Genomic DNA, 15,803 nt, shown 5'->3' on the forward strand with positions numbered 1-15,803 from the left:
TGGGAAGCCAGTGCAGCTCGTGGAGGATAGGTGTAACATGGGTGTATCTAGGTACACCCGTTATCGTTCGCGCGGCTGCATTCTGGGCCAGCTGTAGTCTTCGGACACTCTTCAGGGGCAGCCCCATGTAAAGTGCGTTACAGTAATCCAGTCTTGAGGTGACGAGGGTGTGGGTGACCATTCGAAGTGCCTCCCGGTCCAGATAGGGTCGCAACTGGTGCACCAGGCGTATAGGGTGTCCTGCCCGAGCAAGGGGCTGGACTAGAAGACCTCCAAGGTCCCTTCCCGCTTGGTGACTCTGCAATCCTGCTGCTTAGAGAAGGAAGCCTGGGTGACTTTAATCAGCCACCAGCCGACAGCAGCCTCTTCTTCTCTTCCGGAGCCCTGCGAAGCTACCCCGTCTTCCGTCTGGGGGCGCCTGGGGAATACAGCGAGAGGGAAGGGTGGATTTATGAGTCTTATTTATATCATTCTAATGTTGGGAGGCTGAAGCAAAAAAAAATTGGGCCTTCGCTGCTTTATCATCATTAATCTTTTCCGGGGGGGAAGATGACGAGGATGGGGAGAGAAAGCTGACTGAATTGCTGATGTGCATAAACCAAATGGATCGGGGGGGGGGGCGTGAAGGCATTTGCATTTGCTTTTTTTAAGCACAGGCTGGGGTAGAAGAGGCCTGTGGGAATGTATAGATAGTTGTGTCTTGCAAAGGGGAGCCTTCTCAGAGTCAAAAGGGGGTAGCAGAGCCCCCCGCTGCGTCAAAATTGCATTGAACAACAGAATAACAGAGTTGGGAGGGTCCTTGGAGGTCTTCTAGACCAACACCCTGCTTGTTGTGGGCCGCCGACAGCCAGCAGAGCTGGACAGTGAGGAAGTTGGGGAGGAACATGGGCCAGTCCTGGGGACTGAGGAAAGCTCAGACGAGGGCTCTGCATCGGAGGCAGAGAGGGAGATAGACAGCAGAAGAACAGCTGGAGCCTGTTCCCAGTGTGTGCATGTGCAGAGCTGCCAGAAGGAAAGAACGACTCAGAAATCAGGCTTGACTTAAGAGTAAAGCCACACCTTGGAGGTGATTGGCCCCTCCCAGGGGAAGCAAAAGAGGAACGGACGGGGAGGGGGCTTTTGCAGGAATCCATTCGTTCATTCAGTCGCTTCAAGAGTGGAAAGTTCTGTTTGTGACTATAAGAGACTCTGTGCCAAGTTTTGCCTTGCCCTGCCGTTTGGAAACTAGTTATCTGGCAGCTCTTCAAGCGAGATAAGGTTCGTGTGGATAAACATTCCTCTGAAAGACTCTTTGCCAAGCCTTGCGGACTGTGAATGAAAGGAATTCACAGTCGGGTAAATAAAAGGGGTTTTGTCAGAACCAAAATTTTGCTTTTTGCTTTCTAAGGAAGCCTGGATCAGAACACTGTTTAGGCAAGAAACCCTACAACATTTCAGACGAATGGCTATCCAACATCTTCCTAAAGACTTCCAGTGTTGGAGCATTCACAGCTTCTGGAGACAAGTTGTTCCACTGATTAATTGTTCCAACTGTCAGGAAATTTCTCCTCAGTTCTAAGTTGCTTCTCTCCTTGATTAGTTTCCACCCATTGCTTCTTGTTCTACCATCAGGTGCCTTGGAGAATAGTTTGACTCCCTCGTCTTTGGGGCAACCACTGAGATATTGGAAGACTGCTATCATGTCTCCCCTAGTCCTTTTTTTCATTAAACTAGACATATCCAGTTCCTGCAACCGTTCTTCATATGTTTTAGCCTCCAGTCCCCTAATCAACTTTGTGGCTCTTCTCTGCACTCTTTCCAGAGTCTCAGCATCCTTTTTACATCGTGGCGACCAAAACTGAATGCTGTATTCCAAATAGCAGTTAGCAATAGCAGTTAGACTTATTATATACCGCTTCATAGGGCTTTCAGCCCTCTCTAAGCGGTTTACAGAGTCAGCATATTGCCCCACAGTCTGGGTCCACATTTTACCCACCTCGGAAGAATGGAAGGCTGAGTCAACCTTGAGCCAGTGAGATTTGAACCGCCGAACTGCAGCTTAGCAGTCAGCTGAAGTGGCTGCAGTACTGCACTCTAACCACTGCGCCACCATGTGGTCTTACTCAAGGCAAATTCGATGATCAACCCCAAAGATTATTTACACAGTTCAATCCTTTGCAAGAGATGGGATGGCCAAAAGAGCAAATGGGGAAGTTGCCAAATTCCATCCCTCTGTCATCTTTTCATCTCAATGACGTCTGGTCGAGAAGCTGCAGCAAACCAATCTGATCTTAAAAGCTGCATTATTGTTGTTGTTGATGTTAATAAAGCCTGATCTTTGAAGTCCTACTTGTGCAGGCAAAGGCGGGACAAAGAGAGAGCAGCTAAATCCACTTTCCGTTTAATTGAATTGAAAGTTTAATGAACATTAAAATGAATTAATCAAGGTCCTGCAGGACAACGGTACCCTGTGCATTCCACAATTTTCTTTTGCCGGGATATTAAAAATGACAGTTTGGAGATAACCTCTGAATGGGTCCAAAGATAGTTGAGAGTTTTTTCTGGGAAGCCTGGATTTTAAAAGGAACATCCTGATTTATAATCCAGCCTCTCTCCTTTTCCATTTGCGGCACCAAAAATCCATTTGAAACTCAAGTGTTTAATTCTCAGCACAGAACCCAATACAGTACATACACTTACTTGCTGGCGGGGAGAAAAAAAAAATATGATTAATTTGTTAATAATCATGATTTACCACATCTTCCTTTACAATGGAGTTCGGTGACTTAATGTTATAACGCTTTAAGATTAGATGGCCTAATGATATATAATGCGAAAGATTTTTAACCGAATCGTTATTTAGTGAGTCATAAAACCCTCTTAAAAATTAATCTTTCACGCACATCCAGCTTATCCAAAGTTAGCATTTAATTAGATGGCCTTGGTGCAAATGAGCATACTATTTTATTTGCTCAATCAGGATATGCTTCTCCAGTAATTAGAATTAATTCAAGCCATTGACTCACACCTCCTAACAAACAATATAAAAACATTAGGGAAAACAGAAATAAATGGAGGGGGCGAGTTTTTTATTTTTCCCCCTTTCCCAAATCTTCTCCACAAAACAAAACGTCCTTATTTTCACAAGACTCCCAAAATTTCTCGTGTGTCTTTAAAAGGAAGGAAGTACATTAATTTCATGCATGTATTTTTTTTATTGATACACGAGAATGTATGTAGTTCAGGGTTCTGATGAGGGATTCTTGAGTGGGTGTGTGTGGGTGTCTCTGAGCTGGGTGGTTTTCTTGTAGACATTTCATGGCCCAACTAGGTAACATCATCAGTGCCAGTGAGTGTGAATTGCCCCTTGTTTATCTATAGCAGCTCAGCTCAGCATTCAATGCCATCATTCCAGATATTCTAACTGAACTAAATCAGCTGGCTGTTATCTGACCACACTTGTAAATGGCTCATAAGCTTCCTAACAGACAGGAAGCAGCAGGTGAAGCTCGGCAAAATCACATCAGGTACCTGTAACAATTAGCACAGGAGCCCCCCCAGGGCTGTGTGCTCTCTCCACTTCTCTTCCCTCTATACGCCAATGGCGGCATCTCAAAACGATCTATCTGTTAAACGAATGAAGCTTGCAGATGATACAACAGTGATGGGTCTCATTCGAGACAGCGATGAATCCGCATGCAGATTGGAGGTCTATATGTCCTTCCTAGTCCCCATCTCTTTCCACATATGACTATAACCATGTTGCTTGTATCTTTAAAACTTATATTGCTTTTGTTTGTTTCCTAGTATAATTTGATTGCTTATTAGTAACTTATGACTATCACTAAGTGTTGTATCTTATGATTCTTGATGAATGTATTCTACTTTATTTTTCTTTATGTAGACTGAGAGTATATGCATCAAAGACAAATTCCTTGTGTGTCCAATCATACTTGGCCAATAAAGAATTCTATTCTATTCTATCCTATTGATTCTATTCCATTCCTAATTTTTATTCTATCCTATCCTATTGATTCCATTCCATTCCTAATTTCTATTCCCTTCCATTCTATCCTATTCTATTGATTCCATTCCATTCCTAATTTCTATCCTATCCTATCCTATTGATTCCATTCCATTCCTAATTTTTATTCTATTCTATCCTATCCTATTGATTCCATTCCATTCCTAATTTCTATTCCCTTCCATTCTATCCTATTCTATTGATTCCATTCCATTCCTAATTTTTATTCTATCCTATCCTATCCTATTGATTCCATTCCATTCCTAATTTTTATTCTATCCTATCCTATCCTATTGATTCCATTCCATTCCTAATTTTTATTCTATTCTATCCTATCCTATTGATTCCATTCCATTCCTAATTTTTATTCTATCCTATCCTATCCTATTGATTCCATTCCATTCCTAATTTTTATTCTATTCTATCCTATCCTATTGATTCCATTCCATTCCTAATTTCTATTCCCTTCCATTCTATCCTATCCTATTGATTCCATTCCATTCCTAATTTCTATTCCCTTCCATTCTATCCTATCCTATTGATTCCATTCCATTCCTAATTTTTATTCTATTCTATTCTATCCTATTGATTCCATTCCATTCCTAATTTCTATTCCCTTCCATTCTATCCTATTCTATTGATTCCATTCCATTCCTAATTTCTATCCTATCCTATCCTATTGATTCCATTCCATTCCTAATTTTTATTCTATTCTATTCTATCCTGATTCCATTCCATTCCTGATTTTTATTCTATTCTATTCTATCCTATTGGTTCCATTCCATTCCTAATTTCTACTCATTCCATTCCTAATTTCTATTCTATTTTATTCGATTCTTATTCTATTCCCTATTCTATTCTATTCCTTATTCTACTCTACTCTATTCCAATTCTAGTTCAATTCATTAGTGTGAAGATCTGTTCCTGACTTCTTTCCAAGGAATTGCTGCTACAGCCTGGTGTTTTGAAGATATCACCCTGGCAGCTCTCCAAGCCTGATAAAGGTCTGTAGTTGTGACATCTCATGAAATACTGTTTGTCGGGACTTTGCTAGAGACGAATTCCCTTTAACCTAAATAAAAGAGATTTTATCGGGAAGAGGAGTCGGCTTCATGATCTTGGGAAGCCTACATCAGAACAAACACAAGTGGATCCCCTTATTGCCCTAAGCCACCGTGGGTTTGAATCTAGCTTATCTTGACTAGATTTGAGTAGATCGAACAAAAAATATCAGCTGGATTGCTTGGTTCCCCCCCCCCCCCCCCAAGCAGACAGTAAAATCCCATTAATGTTCTCACTTAATTTATCTCGTTCGGGCTGTCACCAATCATAAAATTTTAACCCAGTAATTTCCTGCGATGCAAAGCATAACAAAGTATGAATATTTAAATGCTGTGTAAATACAGTCGTTCCCCCCCTCCCCCTGTGCATTTAATTTTGGTATTCTACAGCGGTGCCTTTACTTAGAAACCTCCCTCCACCCTCTCTACAGTATTTTCCAATTACAGCCCAGATGTTCTAAAGTATCGGCAGGCATATTTTGAGGAATATTTCCTCGGAATTGCAACGAAGGATTCTGCACCGGCTTCAGGAGTCATTAGCCAACTCATGTTTTATTCTGAAATTCGCCCTCCTGCCTCTTTGTACTTCCAAACAGTTCCTCCTAATATCCCTGCTCATTATTGTACGACGTAAAGCAAAGAAAATGTTTGTAGCTCTGGGTGCAATTGTGGGTGCTGTCTGAGCTTGGTGGTTTTCTTGCAGACATTTCTTTACCCAACTAGGTAACATCATCAGTGCTGGAAGGCACTGAGGATATATTGTAGATAAACAGGGAGCAAACCCCACTCCCTTCTATCGTTGATGATGCTAACTACTTGGGTAATGAAACGTCTGCAAGAAAACCACCAAGCTCAGAGAGCACCAAGGACCCCACAGTCCTCCTCCTTCTCCTCCACCTCTTCCTCCTTCTCCTCCAGTCCACACACCCCACTCCCTTCTAATATAAAAGTTAAAAAAATTAAATAGAATATCCCAAACCCAATTAAAATTGACAATGACATTTTTTAAAAAAAATTTGAATTAAAATTAACAGTGATCAATAATTCAATTTGTTTTGTTCAGGCCAGGCTGGCTTGCTGGAAAAGCCAACTTTTTAGGGCACGTCGGAAGGACCAGAGGTCGGGGATTATATGAAGCTCTGGGGGCAGCTCATTCCAGAGGGGAAGAAGGAGAAGAAGAAGGAGAAGAGGAGGAGGAGGAGGAGGAAGAGGAGAAGGAGGAGGAGGAGAAGAGGAGGACGAGAAGGAGAAGAGGAGGAGGAAGAGGAAGAGAAGAAGAAGGAGAAGAGGAGGAGGAGGAGAAGAAGAGGAGGAGGACAAGGAAGAGAAGAAGGAGAAGAGGAGGAAGAGGAAGAGAAGAAGAAGGAGAAGAGGAGGAGGAGGACAAGAAGGAGGAGGAGAAGGAGGAGGAGGAGAAGAGGAGGAGGCGGAGAAGAAGGAGAAGAAGAAGGAGAAGAGGAGGAGGAGAGGAGGAGGAGGAGGAACAAACTCTAGTCTGTGATCAGTAATTCAGCTTTCCCATCTTGATGCTCGAGCTCAGCTGAGCGAGTGAAAGCTGGCAAAGGGGGGGGGGGAAAGGCCCCTCTGTTTGGGAGGATTTATTCCTATTTCACATTCCCCTCATCAAAGTGGGTTAATTTCATTAGCAGAGATAACAAGCCCAGCCATAAAGTGCAGCCACAAATGGCCTCTTAATAAATAGGCTTTTAAAAATACCGTAAACACAATGTTGTGGTTGCTCAGAAATCTGCCACCGGATCTTGTCATGAACAGATGCTATTAAAAGAAGAAAGAAAAAAAAAGAGACAGAAAGAAAGAAAGAAAGAAAGAAAGAAAGAAAGAAAGAAAGAAAGAAAGAAAGAAAGTATTCTCAGACACCCAGAGTTAGAAAACGAGGCTGCGCGTTTTAAAACTCTAAATGTGGCTTGCCAGATTTCTTGAGGATATTTCCCCATTTTGGGGGGTGGGTGGGTGAAATGTTTTTAAAACACGGGCCGAGGGGCTGCCTTATAACCTGACCCCAATCTGGGAACCAGACAGAAAATGAACAGGATTCATTTCTGCCTGAGAAAATTGTGTGTGTGTGTGTGTGTGTGTGTGTGTGTGTGTGTGTGTGTGTGTGTAATTTATGCATACATACACACACAGGATATCCTGCTTTCCAGCAAATATAAATCGGGTGGCATAGCTGATCGTTGCACAGGTGATCGTCGGAACATTTTAAAAACTTTTCAAAGCATTTTTTAAAACTACCCATTCGCCCAAACTGATAGTAAAAAAAAAACTTTAAAAAGTTTTTAAAAGGTTCCAACCATCAGCTGTGACAATCAGCTGTATCTCGTGATTGTTGGAACTTTTAAAAACTTTTTTAAAGCATTTTTTTTTTACTATTTTTTACTATATTCTCCCAAGCCAGTAGTAAAAAAAAATTGCTTTAAAAAAGTTTTTAAAAGGTTCTGATGATAGCCATGACAATCAGCTGTGCTGCGTGATCGTCAAAATGTTTTATTTAATTTTTTAACGTGTTTTTTTACTACCCTTTTGGCGAATAGGTAGTAAAAAAATGTTTTAAAAAGTTTTTTTAAAAGGTTCCAATGTCGGAACTTTAAAAAAAAAAAACTTTTTAAAAGCATTTTTTAACTACCGGTTTGGGCAAACCTGTAGTATTTTTTACTACCGATTCTAGCAAGCAGGCCCAATACCGGTAGCGTATCACCCCTGATTCTAACCCTCAAAAGAAACCAACGGCAACTGTTGGACTTAACACTTCATGGAACTCCTGTCCATCCATGCACAAATCTCTGTTTTTATATCTCAAGACTCTGGCCTTACAGGAGTCCTTGGAGGAATGGCAGATTAATAATCTAAAAAAGAAAATCGATAATGTTTCGTGAAAATAAAATAACGACGGCAGTAGAGTGGGTTTTTGTCCTTTGTCTTAGAAAATAATAGCATCCTCTAATATGTATTTTTTTTTCTCATTTGGAGCGCCTGGCCATTTCTTTCTCTCAAGTCTGGGATTTTTTTAATCCTTCCTTCTGCTCATAAAACAATTCAATCCTTTTCTTCGGCTATCGGGAATGTTGACTTATGAACATGGGTTTGATTTTGAGCCATGTATAATTAAGTGAAGGATAATAACATTAGACCAAGCTTAAAATCAATTAAATTGAATAAAACGCAATATGATTCAAGCAGAAGATTAACTAGGGCTGTCACATAAAATTGTATTTTTGAAATTTTTTATTCTAATTAAACATGTTCTAATTAAATGACCGCAGCTTTCTCCTTCGCCCGCCCCCGCCCGCCTGCCTGCCTCGAGCTCCTTTGGTATCTATTTCAAACGGCATGTTCATTAAAATTATATTCTATATCTCATTAGAAATGGCTGCTCTTCTTCCATTCTCCTTGAATAATACTTAGTGGGAAAACCACTGACAAAAGGGCTTAATCTTTGCCCTCATCCCGTTTTTTTTCCGTGGCAACATTTTGCAGAGTCCGGTTGTTGATCTGCAGGTCTCCGAAACAAAGCCAAACGCACCACCATAATAAAATTAAAAATAAAATTAAAAAATTAAATTAAATTAAAATAATATAATCTCTCTATATAAAAACGGCTGTGTGTGTGTATATGTGTGCGTGTGTGTTCCAGCATAACTCTGGAACGCCTTGAGCAATTTCAACCAAACTTGGTACACAGATGAAACAAAATACTGTGTGGGTAAGACATCCCAACAACCCAAAGGAGTGTGTGTGTTTCTGTTAAGATACAGCCTGTTGTGCCTTAAAATAGCTTCTACTGTACTGCCATAAAATGGCTTCTACTATACAGCGCAGTGGAGTTGCCGTGGTAACGGCTTCAAAGTACTCCACAAGGGGGCTCCCTCTGGTAAGGGGGGGAAATCCAACATTAGAAATTACGCTTCTGGGGACACCGGGAAAACATTTTTAACTAATTTAACTGTCGCCGAAATCAGGGCTCTTGCCATCACCTCTCCAGGAATTGCGGTGACATTCATGGAAAGAGTGAGGGCAGCCCATTTCGCACTCACTTTGCCGCTTGACATCACCATTACTGTCTAATACAATACCCGGGCAATGCCAGGTTCTCAGCTAGTAAAATAATAAAATAAAATACAGCTAATCCTCAACTTATGACCACAATTGAGCCCAAATTTCTGTTGATAAGTGAGACACTTGTCTTTCAGTTGCCGTAAGTGGGTACGGCTTCAAAGGATTGTGATGGTGCAGTAACTGTGCCATTGTGATGAACCAGCCTGGTCTCTGTCTCTCTCTTCTCCCCTTCTCTCTGTGTCTCTGTCTCTGTCTCTCTCTCTCTCTTATCTCTGTCTCTCTTTCTCCATCTCTCTCTGTGTCTCTCTTTCTCTCTCTCTTCTCCCCATCTGTCTCTCTCTCTCTTTGTCTCTGTCTGTCTGTCTGTCTCTCTTCTCTCTGTCTCTCTCTTTCTCCATCTCTCTCTCTGTGTCTCTCTCTTTCTCTCTCTTCTCCCCCCGTCTCTGTCTCTCTCTTTCTTCATCTCCTTCTCTCTATCTTTCTTTTTCTGTCTCTGTCTCTCTCTCCATCTCTCCGTCTCTCTCTGTCTCTTTCTCTTCTCTACCCCTCTCTCTTTCTCCATCTGTCTGTCTGTCTGTCTGTCTGTCTGTCTGTCTGTCTGTCTGTCTGTCTGTCTGTCTGTCTGTCTCTGTTTCATTTGTTTGGCGAAATCCAGAAGAAGAGGGCAGGCAAGCATCCTGGTTGGGTCCATTACAGATTCACAGATCCAGCCTAGCAAATCAGTTAAATTAAACCCGTATTTCATCTAAGGGGAAGAGAGTGTGCCTGAAATTGCTGGGCCCCACCGGTAACTTAAGTTTTCTCATTTCATCCTCCGATACTCCTAAGTAAATAAAACAACAAGGCTGGGGAGAGGAAGAAGAGGGGAGGAATAGAAGTGAGGGGATGGGGGGGTTGGAAGGGACGGGTAGAGTGAGAATCAAGTCCCCCCCCCTCAAATGGAATCTGTCACTTCCCCGGGCTGTGATCTTTTCAGCTCCTGCACCCTAAATGTGCGCGGAGACATTATATGCGCTTTCTATTTAGCAATTTAATTATATCTTTGCAGCCGGAGAGTGGCAATGGCTTTGCAGTAATAATCAGGTGAAAGCATTCTCACATTAATATGCCGGAATCCGATGTGTTAATTTGATGCAACTTTGCCTTGACAATATGTGATTAATTTGTTCCAGGGCTAGCTGGGCTCCCGGGCTCTCTGACAGTTGAAAATGCTGGGTTTCTTCTCCCTATCACTGGTTGACACCTCTCAGCCCTCCGTTTTCCTTAGGACCACTGCTAATTTGTAATGAACTGGATTTTCCAGGAGGAGGAGGAGGGGGGGGGAAGGAGCACCTTCATTTTTAATTCTGTCGGTGTCACCTCCTTGAGGAAAATTACAAGTTTCCGTAGGTGTGATTAGTGCCACACTCCGCCTGATAAGAGGTTTGAGGAAACAAAGCTTTTCGAAAAGAGAAGTCGGTATTTAATCTGCAGAAAACAGATTTATTGCCTCTAGACAGATAAATATAATAGAGCGTCCCCTTGTTCCTTTATTATTATTATTATTGCTGCTTCTTCTCTTCTCCTTCTTCTTTCTTCTTTCCTCTTTTTCTTCCTTTTCTCCTCCTCCTTCCTCTTCTTTCTCTTTGTCTTCTCAACTTCCTCCTCCTTCTCCACCCCTCCTCCCTTATTCTTCCTCTTCCTCCTCCTTTTCTTCCTTTTCTCCTCCTCCTTCCTCTTCCTCCTCTCAACCTCCTCCCTTCTTCTTCTTCTTCTTCCTCCTTCTTCTTCTTTCCTCTTTTTCTTCCTTTTCTCCTCCTCCTTCCTCTTCCTCCTCTCAACCTCCTCCCTTCTTCTTCTTCTTCCTCCTTCTTCTTCTTCTTCTTTCCTCTTTTTCTTCCTTTTCTCCTCCTCCTTCCTCTTCTTTCTCTTTGTCTTTTCAACTTCCTCCTCCTTCTCCACCCCTCCTCCCTTATTCTTCCTCCTCCTTTTCTTCCTTTTCTCCTCCTCCTTCCTCTTCCTCCTCTCAACCTCCTCCCTTCTTCTTCTTCTTCTTCCTCTTCTTTCTCCTCCTCCCCTCCTCCTCTTTTTCTTTCTTTTCTCCTCCTCTTCCTCCTTCTTCCTCTTTGTTTTCATCCTCCCAACCTCCTCCTCCTCCTCCTCCTCCTCCTCCTCCTCCTCCTCTCCGCCAAGTTGGAGAAGAAGGATAGAGCTGGTTTGCTAGGATTTCTTTCATAATAATCTCTTCCTTCTTCTTTCTCCTCCTCCTTCGTTCTCCTCCTCCTCCCTCTTCCTTCTGTTCTTCCTCTCCCTTCTCTTCTTCGCCTCCTCCATCTTCATCTTTCTCTGGCAGCTCCTTTTGAAACAGGTTTTGGGTTGGTTTTTTTTTTTTTTTTGAAAACTGGAATAACTAAATGCTACATTGCAGTATGTGGCTCAAAAAGGCATTCATAAATAAATCCTTCAGAAAGGAGCTGCTTGGATTAGATTAGTAAACTAACAAAGTCGAGTAGTAGAGAGAGAGAGAGAACCAGAGGCTGATTTGGCATCCAAATATTGTAAATATCCCAAATGATAAGCGGCAGGGGAGTTTACTTTCGCAGTATGAGAGATCCTGGACGCTGGCGTTGGCTGGAACTCCTTTTGGCTTGAAGGACCTCGCACTGACATATATATATATATATTCCTGAGCTCCTGGCACCCAGAGATGTATTACCCTTTGCTACTAGAAGTAATGTATGGGTCACGATGAGCTCCTGACGTCCATAGCCTTGTTCTCCACCAACAGCCGAATTTTCCCCTTTCAGAGTTGTCCATGCTGATGCCCATCAATCCAAATGCTGGTGGCAGGTTCCAGGGTTTAACAGCCCACCGGGGGTGAAAGACGGCTCCTCTGTTGTCTCTTCTGAACGCCCCATTATTTCTTGATTTATACAGTCATTTATACACCACCCTCTTCCGAGATTCAAGGTGGCTAGGCCTCATTATTCAGCTTCACCAGGTGATCTCGGGGTTTCTGGTGTTTATGAGCGATGGACGGAAAGTCCTCTCCACAGTTTTCCCGGGCAGCATTTTTTACGCGCACCTCAACCCTGTCTTTCATTGAACTGACCTTTTTCGTGATGTTTCCCCCCCCGCCCCCAGCAGCCCTACCCCCGAAGCCAGACTTCTGGACAGGAGGATCCATCAATTTTAGTCTTCTGGAAACTCAACCGCACATTCAAGGAGCAGGGGACAGTGGAAAAATCAAAGGCTTGATCCTGCTAGACACACAATAAGAAACGGTCCCGAGATCTTGGCTTAGGATACAAGTAAACAAATCCTATATATGTTGGAAGTGAGGGATGCAGTGGCTCAGGGGCTAAGACACTGAGCTTGTCGATCAGAAAGGTCGGCAGTTCGGCGGTTCGAATCCTTAGCGCCGCCTAACGGAGTGAGCTCCCGTGACTCGTTCCAGCTTCTGCCAAGCTAGCCGTTCAAAAGCACGTTAAAAAAGGCAAGAAGAAAAATAGGAACCATCTTTGGTGGGAAGGGAACAGTGTTCTGTGCACCTTTGGCATTGAGTCATGTTGGCCACATGACCACGGAGACGTCTTCGGACAGCGCTGGCTCTTCGGCTTTGAAACAGAGATGAGCACCGCTCCTGAGAGTCTATCTTTTTGTCTATCTATTCATCTCTCCATCTATCTATCAAAGCCAAGGTGGCACAGTGGTGAGAATGCAGTACTGCAGGCTAACTCTGCCCACTCTGCCAGGTGTTCAATCCTGACCGGCTCAAAGCGAAGTACCACTCACGCATCATCAAAAATTCTCCAGAACTGTAAAGCTTACAAACTTGAAATTTGGCATGTATGTTCCTCTTGGCTTCTAGGCACTCGCTAAGAAAGTATTTTTCGAAATGACCATCAGATCATTAGTATTTCTTTTATTATTACTAACATGCTCTGATGCTAAGAAGATGCTAACGTTCTACTCCCCCTCCCCCCGAAAAGAACTCTGTTACAACTGCCACTTGGGCATGGGCGTGGCCAGTACGTGACTCATCCGACCTGCGGGCTGGGAGTTTAGACATTCTACTTTCCCTCCACACCTGAAAAACGCTCTGATGCTAAGGAGATAGATGTTCTACTCCTCCTCTCCATCTGAAAAGAACTCTGTTACAACTGCCACTTGGGCGTGGGCGTGGCCAGTACGTGACTCATCCGACCTGCGGGCTGGGAGTTTAGACATTCTACTTCCCCTCCCCACCTGAAAAACGCTCTGATGCTAAGGAGATAGATGTTCTACTCCTCCTCTCCATCTGAAAAGAACTCTGTTACAACTGCCACTTGGGCATGGGCGTGGCCAGCATGTGACTCATCCGACCTGTGGGCTGGGAGTTGAGACATTCTACTCCCCCTCCCCACCTGAAAAACGCTCTGATGCTAAGGAGTTAGACTGAGGGAGAGAAGGGGATAGGAGAGGATCAATGGAGCCAGCTCCACATAGCCCGATCACATAGTTTTGTAACGGAGAACAGGTTTCTACCTAGTTGTGTATATAAAGAAGTTCATCCTGCTGAATCAGTTATCTGTGTGTGCTTTCTGAATGTGATTTCTGCAACGAACTCTGACAGAGTTACTGGAAGGACATATTCTAAATGAGACCGCACACACACACGCACAAACACACACAAACACACAGGGTTAAAATAAAATCTGTGAAATTGCCTGCCATGGGATTTCTTTTGGCACGAAACCCGCACGTTAAAAGTCTACTTTCACAAATTTATCTTCCTCGGCTTCTTAGGGCCCCCTTTGAAAGATGACTGACAGCTTAACTTCAAACAGCGAGAAGAAAACAGAACTTAATCTATATTAATGCCGCGACCTGGAAGATTTAAAGGAAGCTCCATCTTTAGGTTGTCGTTTATCATTTATGCTGACCAAGAACCCCAAATGGTCCCAGAACTCAAAATTGGAAATCGGACTGCCGTATTTTTACAAGTAAAAAAAGAAAAAAAAAGAAAACGAGAGAGAGAGAAAGAGAGAGAAAAAATCCTGCAACTTCTGGAGCTTTCCCGCAGAGATGATAATAATTAATGGGGTGGGTTCCCACGACACCCCCCCCTTGCTATTTATTCAAGAAATATGCTGCCAGAAAGAATTAAAAAGTAATGAAAAGAACAGGGAGAGGAGCTAGCAAAACCGTTTATTTGTTCAGGTTTCGCCTTACAATAGGGAGATTATGTCTAATGACAATATGATTCCGGGGGTGAAAAATGACAGGCTGAATTTCTTTCTTTCTTTTTTTTTCCACCAAAAGAAAAATTAATCTCGCAAGCCTACTTATAAATCACAGGATGTCAGTAAAAGTAACCAACTGGTTGTTTTTATTAACAGATGTGCATCTGGATATGGGTATGTGAGGTACGGGCTGCCTGTCCGCGGGGGCCACGTGGTTAACTCATTGGTGGCACCCTGAGAAAATCCATTTTAAGGGAGAGGAGAGGAGGGCAAATGCGGGGTTGAGGATTCTTTCGATTTAAGAGCTCTGCCAGGAAGTTGGATGCCCATCCGGTGGGTAATGATGACTTGGGATGATAGAGCAGAATAAGAAGAGCTGGAGGTCTTCTAGTCCAACCTCCTACTCAAGATGGAGACCCTAGACCAGCGGTCACGAACCAGAGGTCCGTGAGAAAATTTCGGTGGTCTGCAGAGAAATCTTTGCATGTTTCCATTTTTTTTTAGTTTGCACTAAATCAGGGATACTCAAACTACGGCCCCTGGGCCAGATACTGCCTGCAGAAGCAATTATTCCTGCTCGCTGACGAGATGAGGTCCTTCAGGGTTTCCCGCCTAAGCAGTGTTCTGACCCAGGCTTCCTTAGAAAGCAAGAAGCAAAGTTTTGGTTCTGACAAAACCCCTTTTATTTACCCGACTGTGAATTCCTTTCATTCACAGTCCGCAAGGCTTGGCAAAGAGTCTTTCAGAGGAATGTTTATCAACACGAACCTTATCTCGCTTGGAGAGCTGCCGGATAACTAGTTTCCAAATGGCAGGGCAAGGCAAAACTTGGCACAGAGTCTCTTATAGTCACAAACAGAACTTTCCACTCTTGAAGCGACTGAATGAACGAATGGATTCCTGCAAAAGCCCCCTCCCCGTTCGTTCCTCTTTTGCTTCCTCTGGGAGTGGCCAATCATCTCCAAGGTGTGGCTTTACTCTTAAGTCAAGCCTGATTTCTGAGTCGTTCTTTCCTTCTGATAGCTCTGCACATGCTCACACTGGGAACAGGCTCCAGCTGTTCTTCTGCCTCACTGCTGTCTAGCTTCCTCTCTGCCTCTGATGCAGAGCCCTCGTCTGAGCTGGAGGTTTTTAAGAAATGTTGAATAACCATTTGTCTGAAGTGGTATAGGGTTTCCTGCCTAGGCAGGGGGTTGGACTAGAAGACCTCCAAGCTCCCTTCCAACTCTGCTATTGTATTGTATTATATTAGCCTGGTGGGGAGGGGGGGCACCCTCTCCTTGAGTGGCATGCTTAGAGAGCCCCTCCCTCAAACCCCGCCAGGATCAGGTCAAAGCAGTGGGTGGGATGGGGGACGAAAAATTAATCCAATAAATTGAATTAATCGAATTTCATTAAAATTCAATTTGGTTAATTAAAAACAGCGACCATAATGACTCCCTGGGCCTTTCATAATTTTCT

General features: G+C 43.2%; 1 protein-coding gene across 7 annotated transcripts in view; it reads right to left on the reverse strand.

Moving 5' to 3' along the window:
* MAPKAP1 (MAPK associated protein 1) overlaps nucleotides 1–15,803 on the reverse strand; it is a 116,541-nt gene that overhangs the window by 68,085 nt on the left and 32,653 nt on the right. For 5 of the 7 annotated variants that reach the window (XM_087704729.1, XM_087704726.1, XM_087704725.1 and 2 more), the window contains one exon: nucleotides 6,781–6,840. The exons of the other annotated variants lie outside the window; for them this stretch is intronic. In XM_087704729.1, the coding sequence (XP_087560855.1) occupies nucleotides 6,781–6,840 (60 nt within the window). The remainder of the gene's footprint in view (nucleotides 1–6,780; nucleotides 6,841–15,803) is intronic. 7 annotated transcript variants of the gene reach the window in all.

This window comes from Thamnophis sirtalis, unplaced genomic scaffold (genome assembly GCF_051295495.1).
Source record: "Thamnophis sirtalis isolate CommonGarterSnake01/CBP01778 unplaced genomic scaffold, rThaSir2_p1.2 scaffold_2, whole genome shotgun sequence".
In the NCBI taxonomy this organism is placed as follows: domain Eukaryota; kingdom Metazoa; phylum Chordata; class Lepidosauria; order Squamata; family Natricidae; genus Thamnophis; species Thamnophis sirtalis.